Source organism: Hyperolius riggenbachi, chromosome 6 (assembly GCF_040937935.1).
Source record: "Hyperolius riggenbachi isolate aHypRig1 chromosome 6, aHypRig1.pri, whole genome shotgun sequence".
NCBI classification, from domain to species: domain Eukaryota; kingdom Metazoa; phylum Chordata; class Amphibia; order Anura; family Hyperoliidae; genus Hyperolius; species Hyperolius riggenbachi.
Window position 1 is genome coordinate 226,646,608 of NC_090651.1, and position 21,195 is coordinate 226,667,802.

Below are 21,195 nucleotides of genomic sequence, written 5' to 3' on the forward strand. Positions count from 1 at the left end.
TGCTCAGCAGCTTTTTCTTATTCCTCCACAGGTCTTCATAGGAATGTTAGCTGAGAGACATATGGAGGCTGCCATATTTATTAGTTTTTAAACAAAACTAGTTGCCTGAAGTATCTGAATCACACACCTGAAACAAGCATGCAGCTAATCTTGTCAGAAACATCTGCAAGTTTGTTCAGAGGCAGTGGATCAGCAGGACAGATATGCAGTGTGCATTGATTAAAAGGAAATAAATATGTCAGCCTCCATATGTCTCTCACCGCAGGTTCCCTTTCTGCTCCATATCAAGTGCTTCTATCCTCCAGAGGTCTTTAGCTCTGTACCAAGTGCTTCTTACAATCAGTCTGACATGTACCTCAACTCTAAAGCATTGACATAATATAGAGTTGAACAAGGTGGTATGGGTGCTCCTCCTAGGGACAGAACAATTAATGGAGAACCACATTATCCACACTGGTGGATCGCTATACACGACTGGGGGTATCACCTCCCTAAAAAATGTTATGTGTACAGCGCTCCCACCTCAAAGATTTAGTACTAACTAGATACAACACAAAAGCAGCATACAGTCTATGTATACAAAGCATAGAAGTCCAGGTAAAAGCTCCCAGTTACAGTCCACTCTTAAGCTGGCCACTAACTGTCCAATTTCTAGCGAAAAATCGTTCGAGCGATCAGAAATTCTGATCGGATTGGTTGTAAATAATCTCCATTGGTGGACACAATCGATTATGAATGAGTGAAAAAAATGTCGCCCGAATCAATTTTGTGCCGAACGAAAATTTGGATTTTCTTGGTGGTCGTGATAGATAGGAAGCAATGATTGGTAAGTTGATGGTGTAATGAACGATTTTTCGTCCGATCAGAATTTCTGATCGCTCGAACGATTTTTCACTAGAAATTGGACCGTTAGTGGCCAGCTTTAGACACCCAATCTTTATGCAGCCAGTTATTTCCAGTTAGATAGTTCCATATTCGCTGGTGCTATAATCCCAACAAGCAAGATTAAGTTATACTCTCACCAGTGTCCAAAGGCTGATAGCATGAATATGAGCAAAGCTCGTTCAGATAATAGTGTCAGCTCTCCTAGCAGACTTCTTCCTCTATGTAACTCAGAAGAAAGAGGGAAGGCACATAGCGTATACACCACCGTACAAATCACTCCCTTCACCAGTGAAACTCTCTCCGTATATAGACTCCCCATGTGTTAGTGTATCCACATGCAGCCCGTGCAAAATAGAGAACAAGAAAGCGCTCACCAGATAGTCAGGCTGACCTTGTTCAGACCAGCTATCTCGCGTGTGGTGCCGCTTAGAAATAATCTTTTCCTCATGCCAAATACTTCCTCCTGACCCGGCAGGCCTCTGGTGTGCAATTGTATTGGAATTCCACGCAAAAGACCAATAAAAAGTGGTGTACACGTAAGAAGTGGAACTAAAATCATACATGATTCCAAACATTAAAAAAAAAAATAACTGCTAAGTGGGGTGTGCGTAATTATTCAGCCCCCTGAGTCAATACTTTGTAGAACCACCATTTTCTGCACTTACAGCTGCCAGTCTTTTAGAGTATGTCTCTACCAGCTTTGCACATCTAAGTCCAATCTACACGATACGATGCCTTATACGATTCGATTACGATTCTATTTACGATCTGATTAAATCCGACATGTCCGATCAGGATTCGATTCGATTCAATTCGGTTTGCCATTGCAAAACAATGGCAAATCGAATTGAATCGAATCCTGATCGGACATGTTGGATTTAATTGGATCGTAAATAGAATCGTAATCGAATCGTATCGTGTAGATTGGACTTTAAGACTGAAATCCTTGCCCATTCTTCTTTGCAAAACAGCTCCAGCTCAGTCAGATTAGATGGACAGCGTTTGTGAACAGCAGTTTTCAGATCTTGCCACAGATTCTCTATTATCTGAGCGAGCTTTGCTGATATTCATGCTATCAGCCTTTGGACACTGGTGAGAGTACTTGCTTGTTGGGATTATAGCACCAGCGATTATGGAACTATCTGACTGGAAATAACTGGCTGCATAAAGATTGGGTGTATAAGAGTGGACTGTAACTGGGAGCTTTTACCTTGGCTTCTATGCTGTGTATACATAGACTGTATGCTGCTTTTGTGCTGTATCTAGCTAGCACTAAATATTTGACGTGGGAGCGCTGTACACATAATAACATATATTGACATAATATAGCAAAGTCCCATCTGCATATTAAGTTAGCTCCTAGCAAAGCAGAGCCATGCTTCACTATTCCTGTAACACTACCACATGTGCTCCAGGCCTCCAAAAAAAACCTACTCTTTGTGCCATGAGTACCCATAAAAATACATGTGCCTCCACCCATATTTATGCGCAATATATAAGCTGTGCTCACCACTGGGAAAGGCTAGTTCTTTCTGACTAGCAATTAGCATTCAACCAGCAGGTCACCAGCTGCTCTTGGCGGTCCTGCTTCCTACACCACTCTCCAGATTAGGACCCATCTCTAGAAAGCTCTAGAAATGTATCTTGTATATAGTGTACAACCTCTTTATTCAAGTGAAATAGAAAAGTAACAGCAGATGCAGAAGAACACTGTACTGTTGAGTAATGGTTTAATGGAAATGTGTGAGTCAAGTTTTTGTTGTGATTAAGCATGTTTACTAGAACTTCTTTGTAGGGCACCGCGGGCCTTATCGCACATGTCCCAACTCCTGGGTCAATGAATAAAATTCCATCAAACACAACTATAGGGAGTTGTATTTTTTTATGGATGGAATGATGTAATCAGAGTAAATGTCAGCAGTTGCCCCTATACCTCTACCTTGGTTACTGCCAGACTGAAGACTCTGGTCTTTCAAACATAAACAAATGGCTGATCGGCCGCCATAAAAAAGCTCTGCCAAATGTACAATTTTGCCTTCCTAAAAAAAGAAGTTAGGTGGAGAGAAGCAGCAGACCGGCACCAGATGCAGCTGGGTGGGAGACAGAAGAGGCCGCTAGGGTCGCAGCAAGCATGCTCTTCAGTAAACGATTGCAATGCAAAACAAAGAAAAAACAGCGAAGGCACCGCTCCTTAAAAAACCCTTGATTGCGGCTTGGGTAGATACAGGGGAAGGGGGGTGGGGGGGTTAAGGGAAGCATGACAGCTGTTTCCCGAGCCTGTCGCTTCTTCAGTGGCAGTAGAACAATTGTTAGTTATTTGCAAGTATTCAGCTCCTCAGGAGTAAAGAAAAAAAAGAAAAGAAAACAACATATAAAGAAGCTTCAAAAATATACTTCACAAAGAATTGTGTTTGCAATTTGCCCTCTGCAGGAATAATCGACCCTGACTGAGCATTTTTACTTGTGAAAGATGTATGTGTCCCCTTTCTAGCTGTATTGTGTACTTCCTTCACTTCAGGAACCCTGGAGATAATAGTCAGGCAGTCCATGTTTCCACCAATCACATAGCAGCTGTCATTTTTTAACACTGTCATGAAAGGCATGGAAGTTAACTGTCGCAACTGGTTCTTATTTTCTCTCTTACATTTTTTTTTTATAAATCGGCTTTTTTAGTAATGAGACTGGGTTTCTGAAAGGGACAAATGCCAAGGCACACTTACCATTAACCCTCACCCCCTGGCAGCAAAGTCAAATGAAACTCATCAGTATCAGAGGCTAATGGTGCCAGCTTCTTCATGCAGGCCAGCATCAGTGAGGAGAAATCAGATGAATGAACCAGAATAATGGACTAGCAATTGGCACTGTTCTCTGGTAGAAATTCGTTTTCTGACTTAATTGTATTTGCTATGAGTGCCCAGGGAAATGGTATATGCCTTCATAGATTGCTGCAAATCACCCATATGCAAGAAACACAATGGCACACGAAAGTGCCTTTTAACCCACTTATTAAAAGGCCCCCAGATGCTTTACCAGTGACATGTATAGAAGGTTCTGCTAATCAATGCCATGATTGCCATCATTAGCTCAGTTCTGGAATATTGTAGTACCAGCTGGAAGAGTATTAGTAGGTCCAGGAGAGCCAGCCATGTGATCCAAATGACTTATATAATGTATAGCGCACAAAAAGTCAGCAAGCATCTCTGAAGGGAAAATCCAGTTCATCTGAAAGATTGTGGGGAAAGCAAGAAAGGTGCAAGGAGGAAAAAAAAAATGGCCAGAGGATATTACAGTCTGGTAAAGGTGCATGAAACAGCAAACTCCTGAGCATAACATCTCAAGGATCAAATTCCATTTTTGGTGAAAAGGTCCTTTATAAAACACTTGTATGTAAAGAAGGGAGTAAAGAGGCGCCCAATGGATTATAACCATTTCAGCCCGCGGGGATTTTTCACCTTATGCATCAGAGCAATTTTCACCTCCCATTCATTCGCTAATAACTTTATTAATACTTATCACAATTTATTGATCTGTATCTTGTTTTTTCCGCTACTAATTAGGCTTTCTTTGGGTGGTACATTTTGCTAAGAATTATTTTTTTTATAAATGCATTTTAACAGGATTTAACAGGATTAATAAGAAAAAAATGGAAAAAAAAATCATTATTTCTCAGTTTTCAGCCATTATAGCTTTAAAATAATCCACGCTACCATAAATTAAAACCTATGTATTTTATTTGCCCGTTTGTCTCTGTTATTATACCATTTAAATTTTGTCCCTATCACAATGTATGGCGCCAATATTTTATTTGGAAATAAAGGTGCATTGTTTCTGTTTTGCATCCATCACTATTTACAAGAATAGACAGGAGTACCGCTACACCGTACTGGGTGGGACACAGGAACACGAGCGGCCAAGCCCAATGAACAGCAATAGGAAAGGACTATTTACAAGCTTATAATTTAAAACATGTTTGTAGTATACCCCCTTCAAATGCATATTTAAAAAGTTCAGACCCTTAGGTAACTATGTCTTTTTCTTTTTTTTTTTATTGTATTATTTTTTTCTATTAAAAATGTTATTTGGGTAATATTTTGGTGTGGGAAATAAACAGTTAATTTTTAATGTTGTTATATGTGTAAATTGTAATGTAGAAAATATGTAGATGTAGTTTTACTATTTGGCCACAAGATGGCCACCTTCAGTTTTTTTTCCCTCTTTGTGCTTCTCGCTAAGCGGAAGCACAAAGGGGATGCGGAAATTTTGACGCGCAGAAAGACTGAAGCCTCTTGTAAGAGCGCTTCGGTTTTTCTGCGGGGGACACGGATCGGTGATCGGGAACCATGTTCCCGTTCACTGATCCCAGGGCTACTGGAGAACACCACGGGGGCGTCGCTGCAATCGCGCGCCGAAGCGCGGCACCGCAGCCGCCCGGACGTGAGCTTCACATCCGGCGGCAGAAATAGATAAAAAGAGTTAAAAACACTAAAAACTAAAAGGTTGAGGTGGCTTACCTCATAGGCGACAACTCACTTTGAGTAGAAATGTTTATCAATAAGCACAGGCAACGCGTTTCGTGGGATCTAGCCCACTTCCTCAGGCCAAATAAAGTGCCACTGCAGTCTAATAGCCGCATTCGGGGCGCTCCAATAGCGGCTATTAGACTGCAGTGGCACTTTATTTGGCCTGAGGAATTGGGCTACATCCCACGAAAAGAGTTGCCTGTGCTTATTAATAAACATTTCTACTCAAAGTGAGTTGTTGTCTATGAGGTAAGCCACCTCAACCTTTTAGTTTTTAGTGTTTTAACTCTTTTATACTCCATTGGACACCTCTTTACTCCCTTCTGTGTCATACTCCCCTCCACGTTCCAGTGAGAGGAGTCCCATGCACCAAACTTGAGGTGGAATCCACACCACCTCATGGTTTTGGAGTGCATGAGGTTCTTTACCAAGAGAGCGACCGCCTCCAGGATCACTGGCTTACCTGAGTGGAGTCAAGTATAAGACACTCCACCTGCTTGAAGTGGTCGGTTGCCTCGTGTGCAACCCACCTTTGTGAGTATTCCCTTTTCAAACACTTTATTTATCCATCTAATTGTGATATACAGCACAATTTGGGCTCCCGTTGTCTTTGTGTTTTTTCCCAGTACCCTATACTTGTATGTAAACATACGCATACACTGCACGTTTCAATTTGTTTTTTAGCTTATTCAGATATGTTGAACCAGAACTAGCAAGGGCTGAAACCAATTACACTATCTTCTCTATCCCACAAAGAGACATCAGTTTCACATAATATTGCAATTACGTGTTGGCAGGGGCACCACATGCAGGCTGTCTCATGCCCCCTCTTAACCTCGGCTAAGTGACTTGGGAGCTACATTACCTGTAGGGTGTTCTAGGCTTCCAAACGGGGTTCCAAGTTCTCACAATACCCTCAAACAATAAAAAGATTCAATTTTTCAGTTTTTGGATAAATTGATTGGTTGTGCAGAAAAATCAAAAGTTTCCTTTTTTTCAGAGAAAATGTCCCAATTTGTTTTATTGGGAGTGGCTAAAATCTCTGATATTTTTTTCAAAAAATTGAGTATGTAGGATAGATTGTCAATTTCTTGATTTATAGACCCAAGCAATTGTTTTAGTGTTTCGAATCGAACATGCGTGTGATATACTGTATTGGTCAAAAGCTACAATCAGAAAAATAGTTCTCAAATGGAAAAAAAAAATATATATAGTTTGGTGGGTGGCCACTTCGTGACAAAGTCATTTTATTATTTACACACACCTTATAAGATACAAATTAGTAAGCATTATTGTGGAGGACAATAAGGATTTTTTTTTTTTCCAAAAGTTTCAATAGCCAAATAATTTGATGGGTGCTAATTTTCTTCAATATAGAAATTGTTTTTGCTACAAGGAATGGTAAGTGATGGGGAGATTAAAAAGAATATGGCCTTACCTTCCAAATTCTTATTTCTGAAAGCAAGTTTTTACATTTAAGCATATTTTTCTCTCAGTAAATAACTTTTAAAGTACGTAGTCAGGATTAGGGGTGGAAAATGAGATGCAAATTGTTCATACCGCAGTAAGCAAATTCTGTATGCAGCTTGAAAATGGACCAATTGAATTCTGCCAAAGTGGAATGGCATTGGTCCACCTTCAAGCTGCATACATTTGCATGATCCTGTATGAACACAGAACGATTTGCATCTCATTGATCATCCCTAGTCAGGAGCTCCTTTACTAGCCACCTTCCCAAACAGCTCTGTCTGTGCCCCACCCACTCTCAGTTCAAAATGATATGTCCATGCTGAGCAGCACACAGAATATGCTGGTAAATTGCCACTATCATGAAAAATTGTAAAAGCAAGTTTTGAATCAGGATGATACAATTTATTGGCTAACTTAAAAGGGACTCCGAGCTCAAACTAGAATAGAAAATGGTTCTCACCTGGGGCATTCTGCAGCCCAGTGTAGGCGTGGAGGTCCCACGGTGGCCTCCTGGCTCCTCTCCCAAGGCTTGTCCATATATGGCTGGCCGGCGGCTCCCCCGCAACACTGGCCCGGAGTGTCGGCTCCTTCTTCCGCATACATCACTGATGTCGTCACACGCCGGCCGCCGTGATGACAGTACGCCGCGGTTTAATTGTGCATGCGCCGTACTGCCACGCCGGCCGCCGTGATGATGCGAAGCGGCCGGCGTGGTGATGACATCAGTGATGTATGCGGAAGAAGGAGCCCGACACTCCGGGCCAGTGTCGCCGGGAGCCGCCGACCAGCCATTTTTGGACAGCCCTTGGGAGAGGAGTCAGGACCTCCAGACCTACACTGGGCTGCAGAAAGCCCCAGGTGAGTACCATTTTCTATTCTAGCTTGAGCTCGGAGTCCCTTTAAAGAGAGCCTGAGGTGAGCTAAAAAAAACCAAAAACAATACATTAGGCTCCCTGATCCGTGGGGCAGAGCGGATCAGGTAGCCGCAAAAAGTGCGGCTCCCCGCCTCTCCTGTGGGCCACACTGGCCCACTTTCACATCCTATAGGTCACAACGCTGAAAGGAGAGACTGTGTCTCTCACAGCGTGCAGGGAGGCGGGGGAGTGGTAGGGAGCGTGGCCAGGGAAAGAGAGCTGCCCAATGGCAGCTCTGGAAACCCTGAAGGAACACCCCTGGTGGGTGTTTTGAACAGGTAATCCCTCTCCCTGTGTTTAGCTCCAGGATAGCGTCAAATATTGTCGCTAATCTCGGGGGGCTATAGCGTGGCGGGGGGCAGAGAGCGGCGGTGTGGGGACACAGAGGCATGTCATGAAGCAGAGAACATGCCTCTCTGTCCCATCTGCCCACCTCGGGCTCTCTTTAAAAGAATAAGAGTAAGCTTTAGGCTATTCCGCCTTCAGCAGATTCAAATCCTGTTTGCTGACAAGTTGTTAAAGCACACAGCTATATACATGCAACATCAAAATGGGATACATGGATTTTTTTGGAAACAACTTTACACAGCATTTTGGCAGCTCGACTGAGCAACTACCATTCAGCAAATGTTTTTGATAAAAGAGAAAACCCTGAGATTCCCCATGAGGAGATGAACTAGTCCAAAACCTGTCAGATCTGTCAGATTTTTACAATGTACTTTAAGTGACAACAACATAGGACAAAAGTAATTTTTAGCGCATTTTACTCAGGGACAAACGCACATTTTATATACATGCATACACAAGTATTTTACCTTTTAGATTTTTCGCAATTGCAGTCATTTAACTCCCTCAGCTGCGCTGCAACTAGTAAATTTAAAGCTAAATTTTTCACAGCAGAAGCTTTATTTTATTCAAAAAGGCAATATTTGGGCACTATGATATCTACCTTCTAAAATTGTATAATTAGAGCTTGTCAGGACTTGGGCTTTCATTTTCATTTTAGGCATCCTTTGAAAATGATGACTGAATGGAAACATAACCATGGCTAATAGGCTGCATTTGAGGAATCTGGCATGGTTTTTGACTGTCACTGAAAGACGTCTTGAAAGCTTCAGATTTACCATCTAAAGTATTTTCTAATGTTTAAACTAATCAACAGCACCTTCTAGTGGAGAAAGTATAAAATTACAGCCCTGGGTTGGCAGCAAAGCTGGTCAATGACATGCAAGTAATTCCAGCTTTCAGGTTTACTTCATGTAAATTGTGTGCAGCTTGAAACTGACCAATCAAATTAACATCCTTTCCATTTTGTTTGGTCCAGTTTCAAGCTGTATAAAATCTGGGTGAATTTTGCACGCAAGATTTGCTTTTTATTGACCATCTCTGGGGATCTGATGATAATTCAGTCAAAAAGCAACTTACCCCAGCCTACGAAATCGTTCTGACTGGTATGGAGTAAAGTATTCAGGAAGACTTTCGGAAATGTAGAACTCGATTTTGGAAGATATCATGTACTGATGGGCCAATAGCTGTAATTTCCGGATTCTGCATCTTTCTACCATCTGTATGACAATTTCTTGAGGGTACTGGCAAAACCTGTAGAATAAAGAATAGATATTAGAAATTATAAGCTAAAATATATACAGAAGTCATCTAAGAAAGAAAAGAGGCAACAGGACAGGCAAAACGTAATGGTATGTATCCCATATCAATACAGAACTTCAACCTCATCAAAGCTGCAACTATAAAACCTATACTGAATTCATCTCCTGAAGAAATCTGAGAATCCCCCACCTAGCTTGTTTGCAAAAACACTTCCAAACAGCCATGAACAAAACATTAGTTGGTCTACCTGCTGGTCTGCTAGCTTCTGCTGTGTCTGTGTACAGGGGACAATAAAGGGGAGGTTTTATTGCATGCAGTGCCTCCTTCTTTCTCTACTTTGCCTGCAATTAATCTGCATTTCTCATGTGCATGCTGCTAGCAGCACCGGTCCAAATGGCCTCTGACAAAGCGGTAACTTACCACGAAACAACTGTCAGGCCGTTTCTTCCTTACCCCCACTGCCCACTTGATGTTTGTGCCCAATAAACAATAAAAGTGCAGTTTTATCGCATGCAGTGCCTCCTTTCTCTACTTTGCTTGGAATTGATCTGCATTTCTCTGAGTGCATGCTGCTAGCAGCACCAGTCCATATGGCCTCTTGTCAAAGCGGTAACTTACCGCAAAACAGCAGTCAGGACCTTTTTTCCTCCACCCCCATTACCGAATTGATGTTTGTGCCCAGTGGACAATAAAGGTGCAGTTTTATTGTATGCAGTGCCGCCTTCTCTCTCCACTTTGCCAGGTTCTAGTGTACAGTTGTGTTCCTGTACACAGTGCCCTATACAGGTAAAGCACATATTAAGAATAGGTAGAGTTCTCAAATCTCGGACAGGGCAACATCAATAAGAGACTATCATTGCATTATTCAGTTGGACAGTTGTGGGTTGATTTAATGTGCAAAAGTTATGACGTTACTTGCCTGACTCTTTAAGGTAAACCTAGCTAATGGTTTTTATAACTAGAAAAACACAAATTTGAATAAGTATTAGGTTAGCTTTGAACAGAGTTGAAAAAATACAATGTGTCCCGCATTTATTACTGTCTATTTAGTTACTGGAGTGGAGACTCCTGTGAATCTCTCAAACCATTTTTTCTTTCTGGTATCTCAATGGAAGTGGTATAACATGACAGATTTTCATCACTACACTTCCTATGGCGTCACTGGAGATGGAACATGAAGGGGACCGTGATAACTATCAATTCAGTGCTCTATTAATCTGTGCTGGAGAATCTATGATTAATGACTGATTCAGGTAAATCTACTACTGATCTAAGATGAGTGGAAAATTCTCCTTACAAGCAAAGCTCTACTGACCAGAGAAGTGGATGATGTGCAAGCACAGCAGCGGGTTAATAAGCACAGCTTTCAGCGAATTGATAAGAAGCTAATAGCTTTCATTTCCTAACACATCTTCCACTTACTACCTCAATGGAGACCACTCCTATTTGTACAGATAAATAACAGATGTGTGCGCTGTACCTGGTAGACCGCCAGCCGTTAACAGTGGGTGCATGAACCAACAATTCCCTGGCGCTAAATCCATCTTCATGGCCAGAGGAGCTGACCACAACAAATCCAATTTTATGTGGCATAATGAAGACCTGTAGATTGAACAAGATGAGGTTATCTTTATGCACAGAAATATCACTAGTGCATTCCTTTTTTAAAACCCACCTGAAATTGTAAGAGGAACTCCTGGCATACTAATGAAATGTACAGTAGAGAGAACAGCTGATGCTCACCTCCTTAGGAAGGCTCACTTTGGTCTTTGGTCCTCCTGCAGGCATGTCCTACCCTACACCTAGCTAGTGGTGCAGATCCTGCAGTTGCATCTTCCATTATGGCTGTCGGTCCCACCCTACCTGTACTTAGCATTATGGTAAAGAAAGGGGGTGTGCATTACAGACTACCCACTTGCCACTGCTGTGATCAGAACCTGCAAGAATGTATGAGCACTGGACGACAGAGACATTCACCACAGACAACAGAGAGGGGTCCTGGAACCAAAGAAGACCAAAAACGGAGACAGCCTTCCTGTGAAGGTGCAGACAATGTTTTCTCCCTACAGGCCCTTTTCCATTGAAAATCACGATCAGCATTGTAAACAGGCTGCAATTGCAATTCTCAACATGAAGCCAAGCATGTTTTTTACCAGTGAGTCACAGCAGGTATTGAAAAACCTAATACGGGTCGATCGCAATTTCACAGAAAATGCAACATGCAGCACGTTAGCCAATAAATGAAGTGCAGCGGTGAAAAAGGGGCATTGTCATTAATATGTTAATTGTGGTACCCTTGCAATTGGCAAATGACGCGATCATAAAACTTTACTGCAGCCGGTGGAAAAGGGCCCTAAATGTGATTTTATTTTTTTACATCACCCCCCCCCCCCCCAATCCCCTGGGAGGTCAACAGTACCTGATCGAGGTTTTGAATAGAAAAGGAAACAAATGTGTTGGAACATAAGCTCAATCACAATGTGATGGCTTATGGACTTAAATTTTGGAAACCAAGACCCTGCAAATACCTTCTGTTTGAAGAACGTAATACTGTATACTGCTGTGCTTTTTCAGAAAAGGTCTTTTTGGTTCACTATAAAAGAATCCTGGTAGTTTTGGTCGTCGGTAACTTAATTAGGTATCTTGTAACACTCACAGCCAAGTTTAACTGCCTGTACAAGGACTGTCTGTGAAGAGCTTAGTGAATTGGGTTCCTATGACCAAGCAGCTGCATGTAAGCCTAAACTTTGGATGGAGAGTTGTTCATCAAATTGGCAGAGGACCCTGCAGCAGTGAAAAGGACTTTCTCTGGAACAATGAATGATACTTTACCATCTGGCACGCTTACGGATGAATATGAATTTGGCATTTGCCAGGGTAACGCTACCCGCTTGCATGTACAGTGCCAACTATTCATTTTCTCTGAGAAGGAGGAATAGCTGAAATGACTTAATGGCAATGATAATCTCGTGAGATAACTCTGATAATGTGCCAATCTGACAGTGTCAGGAAACCGAGACAAAAGTTAATTCCATCTACGCCTCAAGTGCGTTTCTTGGGACTATAGAATATTAAGAAAAATAAATAATGAATATTACTAATGTTAACATTTGTATATCGCATTTCTCCTGCATGGACTCAAAGTGCTTGAGAGTTGCAGCCACTAAGGGGGTGCTCAACAGACCACCCTGGAGCACTAGGGAGTCTTGTACAAGAAGTCCTTACTGAATAGAGTAGGCAATTGGCTCCAGCCACGGATGGTCTGCCAAAAAAAGAAAGAAAATAGAACTTAAAGAGAGTCTGAAGCGAGAATAGATCTCGCTTCAGACCTCATATATAGCAGGGGCACGTGTGCTCCTGCTAAACCGCCGCTATCCCGCGGCTTAACGGGGGTCCCTGTCCCCCCAAATCCCCTCCGTAATGTGGGGGAGCGCTTCCGCATTGGGGCAGGGCTAACCGCCGCAGCCTTGCCCCACGCGCGTCTGTCAGACGCGTATCTCCGCCTCTCCCCCGCCCCTCTCAGTCTTCCTTCACTGAGAGGGGCGGGGGAGAGGCGGCGATGCGCGTCTGATAGACGCGCTGTGAGGCAGGGCTGCAGCCGTTAGCCCTGCCTCTAGGAAGGGCTAATCTGCGACCCAGTTTTACGACCAAGGTATGCGGGGGGTGGGTTCAGGGGTCAGGTACCCTCGTGCAGCCGCGGGATAGGGGCGTATTAGCAGGGGCACACGTGCCCCTGCTATATATGAGAGCTGAAGCGAGATTTAGTCTTGCTTCAGTGTCTCTTTAAAGCCCTGGTTCAGTCTTGTGCTATTTTAATGCATATTGCATGGAAGAAACTGTAATTTGTGATGCACAAAGTTCTGCGCACTGCATATAAATCATTTTTGCATTAATTATGTATGTGCTGTCTGAGCTGGCAATGCTGTCTTCCTGGGTGAATGTCAGATGTAGCTTTGGCTGACATAAACAGCAGTGTATGAGCTGTCCACACTCATCCTCCTATCTCAGCATCACCCATAAAAGGCAGCTCTATATGTTGCACACAGACATCCGAGTCATGTGATTGACTTTTCCAAAGGGAACTAGTAGTTTAAACAGAAAATGGCATCACTCAGGGGATGCCAAATATCAAATACCTTGCAACTCTCTGCTCTGCGGCCTCCCTGCCTGCATTCTAGCTCAGCTACAGTCCATCATGAACTCTGCTGCACGACTCATCCACCTCTCCAGCCCAATCCCTCTCTGTCAGTCCCTTAACTGGCTGCCAGTTACACAAAGGATACAATTTACAATCCGTACTCTCACCTACAAAGCTCTCCACAACATAGCTCCTTCCTATCTAAATCAACTTATTCCAGATACCTTCCTACACACAATCTCCACTCTACTAACAATATCCTTCTGTCTACTTTCCTGATCACCTCTTCTCACTCCCACTTACAAGACTTCTCTCAATCCTCTCCCCTCCTCTGGAACACTCTCCCTCAACACATCCACCACTCACCCACACTAAAAGTGGCCATACACTTATAGATTTGCAGCAGATTCGACCATCAGATAGATTCCTGTCAGATGCCGGTGAGGTCGAAAATGACAGGAATCTATCTGGATGTGTGCCACACACTAGGACAGATGTCCATTAGATTTCAGAATGAAACCTATTGAAAAATCGATTGAAATGCATTATTACATTCAATTCAATGCAACTCTATGGGCCATCGATCTGCTGCCAGCAGCCGATCAACTTAGATTTTCCACCCAGACCGATTGAGAAAAATCGATAGAAATCGGTGGAACTCGATCGATTGGCCGATTGATCATGCTGCCTGCTGCATCGATTTTTAGCCAATTCAACCAGAGCGGTCGAATCGGCCGCCGATCGATGGCTGAAATCAACCAGTTTATGGGCCCATTTATCCTTATCATACGCAATCAGAAAACTCACCTCTTCAGGCAAGCATACTCTCCTACCCAGGACACTGCCCACTGACAACCATTTCTACCACCCCGTACACAGCTTCCCTTAACCTATTGTCTTATCCCTTAAACCTTTAGACTGTAAGGACTTTTGGCCACGTCTCTCTTCCCCTTTTATCTCATGCTGTGTGTTATACCTTGTATGCTGTTGTACAGCGCCACAGAAGATGTTGGCGCTATATAAATCAATAATAATAATAAAACACCTTAATCCAGTAATTTAACCTTTTGCGGACCGACGTAGTTTGAATCTAATGGGTGTAATGGGTGTACATACCTCCTATCCCTGTGTAAAAATATGTAGTTAATTTGTTCACTGCACTAGCTGTTATCCAATCTTGTCTTGTATTAACTGTTGTATTGTTTATTTTGTATTGTTATACCCTGTATGCTGTTGTACAGCGCCACAGAAGATGCTGCCGCTATATAAATCAATAATAATAATAATAATAATGATAATAAAACACCTTAATCCAGTAATTTAACCTTTTGCGGACCGACGTAGTTTGAATCTACGTCCAGCAGGTGGTGCTGCCGCCCTGACTGGACACTGATTTAACGTCCGCGCTAATGAACCATCCCGACGCGATCGTGCACACCGGAGAGGGGAGATTAAGCTGTCATATGACAGCATGACACTCACCTTCCTGCGGGTCCCCCCACGATCGGCGCTCCCCTCCGCTCTGGCCGGCATCCTTGCTGTATTTACGCTAAGTGCCAGGACCCGGCTTGATGACGTCATCAAGCCGCGACCCAGAACTTGCGTCAGTACGAGCCGAGAAGCCAGCGGGAGCGGAGGTGTCTACAGCTGCTCATTGCTGGAGTCTGATAGGCGAGTAAAGGCTGCCAGCAATATGGTGGACACCAGGCCACCCAGTGGGGACCACACCTACATGCCCACAGTGGGGATCTGGCTACCTGACCCCCCCCCCAATTGCGCCCTCTCCCTCATGTAAAATGCCTGGTCCTTAAAGGGAACCTTAACTGAACGGGGGGTAAAGAGTTTTACTTACCTGGGGCTATTACCAGCCCCCTGCAGCAGTCCTGTGCCCTCGGCGCCGCTCTGGAATCCTCTGGTCCCCCGCTGTCACTTAGTTTCGTTTTTGACGACTCACCAGTCGCCGGTCGCCATGCATATTATTGGACGCATTCACCAATGCAATTAGCGCTATTGCGGACCGCAACGCGTACAAAAATGCGCGTTGCCGCATATCTACGCGTGCGGAATGCGGCAACGCGTATATTTGTACGCGCCGGCGACTGGTGAGTCGTCAAAAACGAAACTAAGTGACAACGGGGGACCAGAGGATTCCAGAGCGCCGCCAAGGGCACAGGACTGCTGCAGGGGGCTGGTAATAGCCCCAGGTAAGTGAAACTCTTTACCGCCCGTTCAGTTAAGGTTCCCTTTAAGGGGGAGGGGTAGGCAGCTGGTCCCGAAGGGGCTAAAAAAAACTCCTTTGCAGCCCAATACAACACTTTCAAAGAAGACTGAGGAGTGCTCCTCACCATCACACATGCCAATCCACACACTGGGTACCGGTACCACCTTCCGGGTGATTTTTTTCAGAGTGGGGTGACAGAGATAAGCATTGGAGGATGAATGACAACACGGCTAAAAAAAAAGCCAGGACCCACACAACAGTCACTTCAGTGGCCAAAGGAACCTACTCTAAAACAGCTGCATCAAAATGAAAATTGCATGCAATAGCATAATTCACAATTTTCCTATACTAAGAATGCAAATAACAGAAGGGTAAAATATGACTTTACACCTGAAATGTACACTTTTAGGGTAGCTGATCTAAGACCCTTCTTAAATCCCTTCTGTGGAAAAAACAAAAGTCATGAACGTTGGCTAGGTTTAGTGCAATTATATCACAGCTTCAAAAATTCCTAAAGTCTAGCCAAGGAAGTAAACTTGCTTTGGTGGATGAGTTTCCTAAATTCGTGAATAGTTTTTTTCTTACTGTTTTGGAGAGACCTCTAATGGTCAGAATGGGACAATCAATATCCATGCAGCTAGCTTCAAAGCTGGAGTTTGAGGATGGAAAGCTGGCTCTTGGGAAACAAAAGTCCTTTTCTGGTGAAGCGACATGGACATGCATGTTAGAAAAGTGAACCAGAAACTGTTGTGCCACACAGCAGCAATGCCATAGACTTACATGATTTCCACTCACTGTACAAGTTGCCCAACAATGCGCTGTTGCCTTTGCGGCAAAATCAGGCACTTCCGGCAGAATGTATCGGGCTGCACCAGGTATCAAATGCTCAATACTTTCATTGGCATAGCGTTACCCTGCGGCAAAAATGTAACGCAACATGCCAGTGTGAAAGGGGCCTTAGCAATTCAAGTGTGCAATTGCTGCAGTGTTGGCAAGACACCTGTTTAAAGTGAGTATTCTGGATCAAATGCTGTGTTTGAAGGAAGGTTTTTTGAACTGCTTTCATTTCTCTGTAGTTTGATAACATATTTTAAATGTACTTCAACCATATACACTGGATGGTACAATCTTAAAAATGACTGAATTCATTTTAGGCCAGGGCTGTAAAAATGTTTTCTTCTCCACCCAACAGGAAGCAAGGAGCATTTGGATTTAGAATTTCTTAATGTTTCCCTTTTAGGATTGGCAAACATTCTGCAGTTGCTCTGTTTTGTTTTTCCCTTGTTGAAGAGAAAAACTCACAACTCTTCCTGTGTCAGGACTTTTTTCCATGAAGGAAAGTCTTTTTAATCAGCTGTTTTCTTGAGAACCAAAAAAAAATTCTACCTCTGTAACAAGGTTACATAACCCTTTGCTTTGCCTTACAATTTCATATCCATTTCTTTAGCCAAACAGCTCTCCTAGCTCGGTTGGAGTTGCGGATTTGGCCACTATTCTTACCTTCCACAGCGGCGTCATGAAAATAATTAACAGATTTACTTAAGACAGGAAAATCTGAAAGAATGTCCTCCTCGGAACAATCCTCTGTAATATGCTGTAGTAGCTGCTTCAACCACAACATCAAGGATCTGGCTATTGCAGTGGTGGCTATGGCAGCGCAACCTCATAGTTGCTATGATCCAAACTCATTTTAACACGTTGTTCCCTTTTTCTTCATCCAGTCTTGCAAAAGACTCATACTCATGCTTTTCAAAGTAAGATTTTTAAACATCTTTGAAATAGCTACATTCACTATAGGGGTTCTATCTTAGAACTTAGGATCTTTTTTGTACTGGTTAAAGGCACCACCATTGACATGAGAGACCAGGGTTCGAATCCTGGCTAGGGTCATTACCTATTCAGTAAGGAGTTCACAGCAAGACTCCCTAACACTGCAGGGTGGCCTCTTGAGCGCCCTTAGTGGCTGCAGCTCTTGAGCGCTTTGAGTCCAACAGGAGAAAAGCTCTATACAAATGTTCAGATTATTATTTTTTATCAAACAAAAGATAGAAGAAATCTATATTTGTGGGATTTGCGCATACTGTATCTGAAACTTGCAATATCTACAGTCAGGTCCATAAATATTTGGACAGAGACAACTTTTTTCTAATTTTGGTTTTGTACATTACCACAATGAACTTTAAATGAAACAACTCAGATGCAGTTGAAGTGGAAGCTTTCAGCTTTAGTTTTGTAGGGTAAACAAATTGAATGCATAATGCAAAATGTGAGGCAATGAACGTATGTATTTAAAGGGACCCTGAGCAGGTTATAAAAACAGAATTTACACTTACCTGGGGCTTCCTCCAGCCCACTGTAGGCCGTGAGGTCCCCCGGCATCCTCCTGGCTCCTTCCCTGGTCCCAGTTACACAAAGACTTTGGCCTGAAGACGTCAGGTCTGCATCCCGCTGCGGACGATCGCGTCATCAAGATGGCCGGCTATTGTCATCACACCGGCCAGCGTGAGAGTCCTGCGCAAGCGCGGTTCTCTAAGATTGAACCGCGCATGAGCAAGACTCTCACACTGGCCGTCGATGACGCGTAGCCGGCAAGCGTAATGCCACAATCGTCCGCAGTGGGAAGCAGACTTGACAACTTCAGGCCGAAGTCATCATGTAACTGGAGCCGGGACCAAGGTAGGAGCCATGGTGGACACCGGGGGACCTCACGGCCTACGGTGGGCTGGAGGAAGCTCCAGGTAAGTGTAAATTCTGTTTTTTTAACCTGTTCAGGGTCCCTTTTACACAATTCCTGTATTTCAGGGGCTCAAAAGTAATTGGAAAAATTAAATAACAGGAACATTTTTATTTCTTTGCTGGCAATGACAGCCTGAAGACTTGAACGCATGGACATCACCAGATGCTGAATTTCCTTCTTTATTATACTCCGCCAGGCCTTTACTGCAGCAGCTTTTAGTTACTGTTTGTGGGCCTTTCTGTCCAAAGTATAGTCTTGGGCAAGTGAAAAGCATGCTTAATTGGGTTAGGATCAGGTGAATGACTTGGCCATTCAAGAATGTTTCACTTCTTTGCTTTAATAATCTCCTGGGTTGCTTTGGCTGTATGTATTGGGTCATTATCCAGGTGTATGAAGAAACAGCGCCCAATCTGACTGCATTTAGCTGGGTTTGAGCAGACAGTATGTCTCTAAACACCTCAATTCATTCTGCTGCTTCTAACCTGTGTCACACCATCAATAAACATTAGTGTCCCAGTGCCACTGGCAGTCATGCATGCCTAAGCCATCACACTGCCTCCACCGTATTTTACAGGCGATGATGCTTTGGATAATGAGCATTCCATATGTTTTGTCTTGCCATCATTCAGGTAGAGGTTGATCTTGGTTTCATCTGTCCAAAGACTGTTTTTCCAGAACTGTACTGTTTTTGTTTTTTTAGACATTCTTTAGCAAAGTCCAATCTAGTCTTTCTATTATCGAGGCTTATACACCTTGCAGTGCACCCTCTGTATTTACTTTCATGCAGTCTTGTCTTTATAGTAGACATAATATTTTATGTAATCATTGTTGTTCATCCCACTGAATTAAGCTTAAAGTATACCCAAACTGACATGTGACATGATGAGATAGACATGGGTATGTACAGTGCCTAGCACATAAATAACTATGCTGTGTTCCTTTTTTCCCACTCTGCTTGAAAGAGTTAAATATCAGGTATGTAAGTGGCTGACTCAGTCCTGACTCAGACAGGAAGTGACCACAGTGTGACCCTCACTGATAAGAAATTCCAACTATAAAACACTTTCCTAGCAGAAAATGGCTTCTGAGAGCAAGAAAGAGAAAAAAAGGGGAATTTCTTATCAGTGAGGGTCACACAGTCCCTTCCTGTCTGAGTCAGGACTGAGTCAGCCACTTACATACCTGATATTTAACGCTTTCAGGCAGAGAAAGAAAAAAAAAAACACAGCATAGTTATTTGTGTGCTAGGCACTGTACATGTCCATGTCTATCTCATCATGTCACATGTCACGTCGGGTATCCTTTAAAGTCTGCACTCCAACTGCATTTGAGTTGTTTCATTTAAAATTCATTGTGGTAATGTACAGAACCAGAATTTGAAAAAAAATATGTCTCTGTCCAAAAATATATGGACCTAACTGTATTTATTAAACATTTATTGAAACAATGGTCACAAAAAGATCTTTAAACTGAGATATTTTCCAAGCCCTCATATTTTGTCTGCTATAGATAGTCATGGTTTTCTAAATAACCAAAAGTATCATTTTCCCAAGGCCACAATTAAGATTCTGAACGACTAGATGGCAACTAGAAATCATCATCAGATTATTCCTGTACTACATCAGCCATGGCCGCCTTTTTACCTCGTGCAGCAGAGTAGAAGGCACTGGTCATCTGCCCAGGAATCATTGCAAGGGAAGGCTGAAATCTATATTTGTTAGGCTCATTGTAACTGCACAGGTATTGGGCAAGTGGGACCCAGGGGCCTGGCTGTACATGTGATTTGCACTACTTCACAGCTTAGTGCCAATAGCTTTGTTTCTGGAACTATCAGTGCATTATAATAATAGTGAATTGCAGCAATACATTAGTTATTTTATCTAATCCTTCCCAACCCAGCCATAATCCCCTAACAATAAATGCTATTCCCCCTCCATGATTAAGCAATCCCCTCAGTCACTTCCCCCATCCCCATGGTAAAATATTATCCCTAGACAGGTCCTATCAATTTAACTCTAATGTAACTGCTCCCTCCCACTTCCTACCTAATGCCTAACTGCTTGCAGGTGCCTAACCCCAACGCCCCCACCTAATGCATGTATGGACTGACAGGAATTCCAGTGACTTACTTCCTGCCCAGTAGGGAATAGGTCACTAGCTGGAGGGCGGGGCTATGCAAATAATCCTGTCGCCGCACCATGGTGCAGGGTCATATGAAGCGCCATATTTGCGGTGTCAGGTGTAAAACCGTCCAAAAACACACCTGCTTAGACAAGCTTAGACAAGCCTATAAATTGCTATAGGTAGCAGTGGAGGTTCACTGCCTCATCTGCAAACCCCTGTGTCTCCTTCCTTAATGTATCCAACCCACTACCCTCTACACTGTAAGCTTGCAAGGCCAGGGACCTCCTCCTAATGTTTCTTATTCTGCTAAAATGTATCATATGAACATGTACCAGTATTGGTGATGTCTCAAACCACACATGAACTACGTATGTAATTGTATTGCTGAATGTCCTGATTGTACAGAGTTCTGAACATTTCATGTATCTATGCTCCCCACTATAGTTTTGCACTGTGTACAATGCTACAAAAGATGTTAGCACTGTATAAATAATAATACAAAAAATCATAAAAAAACACTATCACACACACCTTTGGCATGAGTTATCACACCAACTATAAGCTAAGACCCTATTTCC

At 43.0% G+C, this 21,195-nt stretch overlaps 1 protein-coding gene across 2 annotated transcripts in view; it reads right to left on the reverse strand.

The window, feature by feature from the left end:
• Positions 1-21,195, reverse strand: part of CEP104 (centrosomal protein 104) — a 152,724-nt gene that overhangs the window by 119,288 nt on the left and 12,241 nt on the right. For both annotated transcript variants that reach the window (XM_068240489.1, XM_068240488.1), the window contains exons 2-3: positions 10,878-10,999; positions 9,215-9,388 (exon numbers count right to left, since the gene is read on the reverse strand). In XM_068240489.1, coding sequence (XP_068096590.1) covers positions 9,215-9,388; positions 10,878-10,990 — 287 coding nt within the window. In that variant the 5' untranslated portion in view covers positions 10,991-10,999. The remainder of the gene's footprint in view (positions 1-9,214; positions 9,389-10,877; positions 11,000-21,195) is intronic.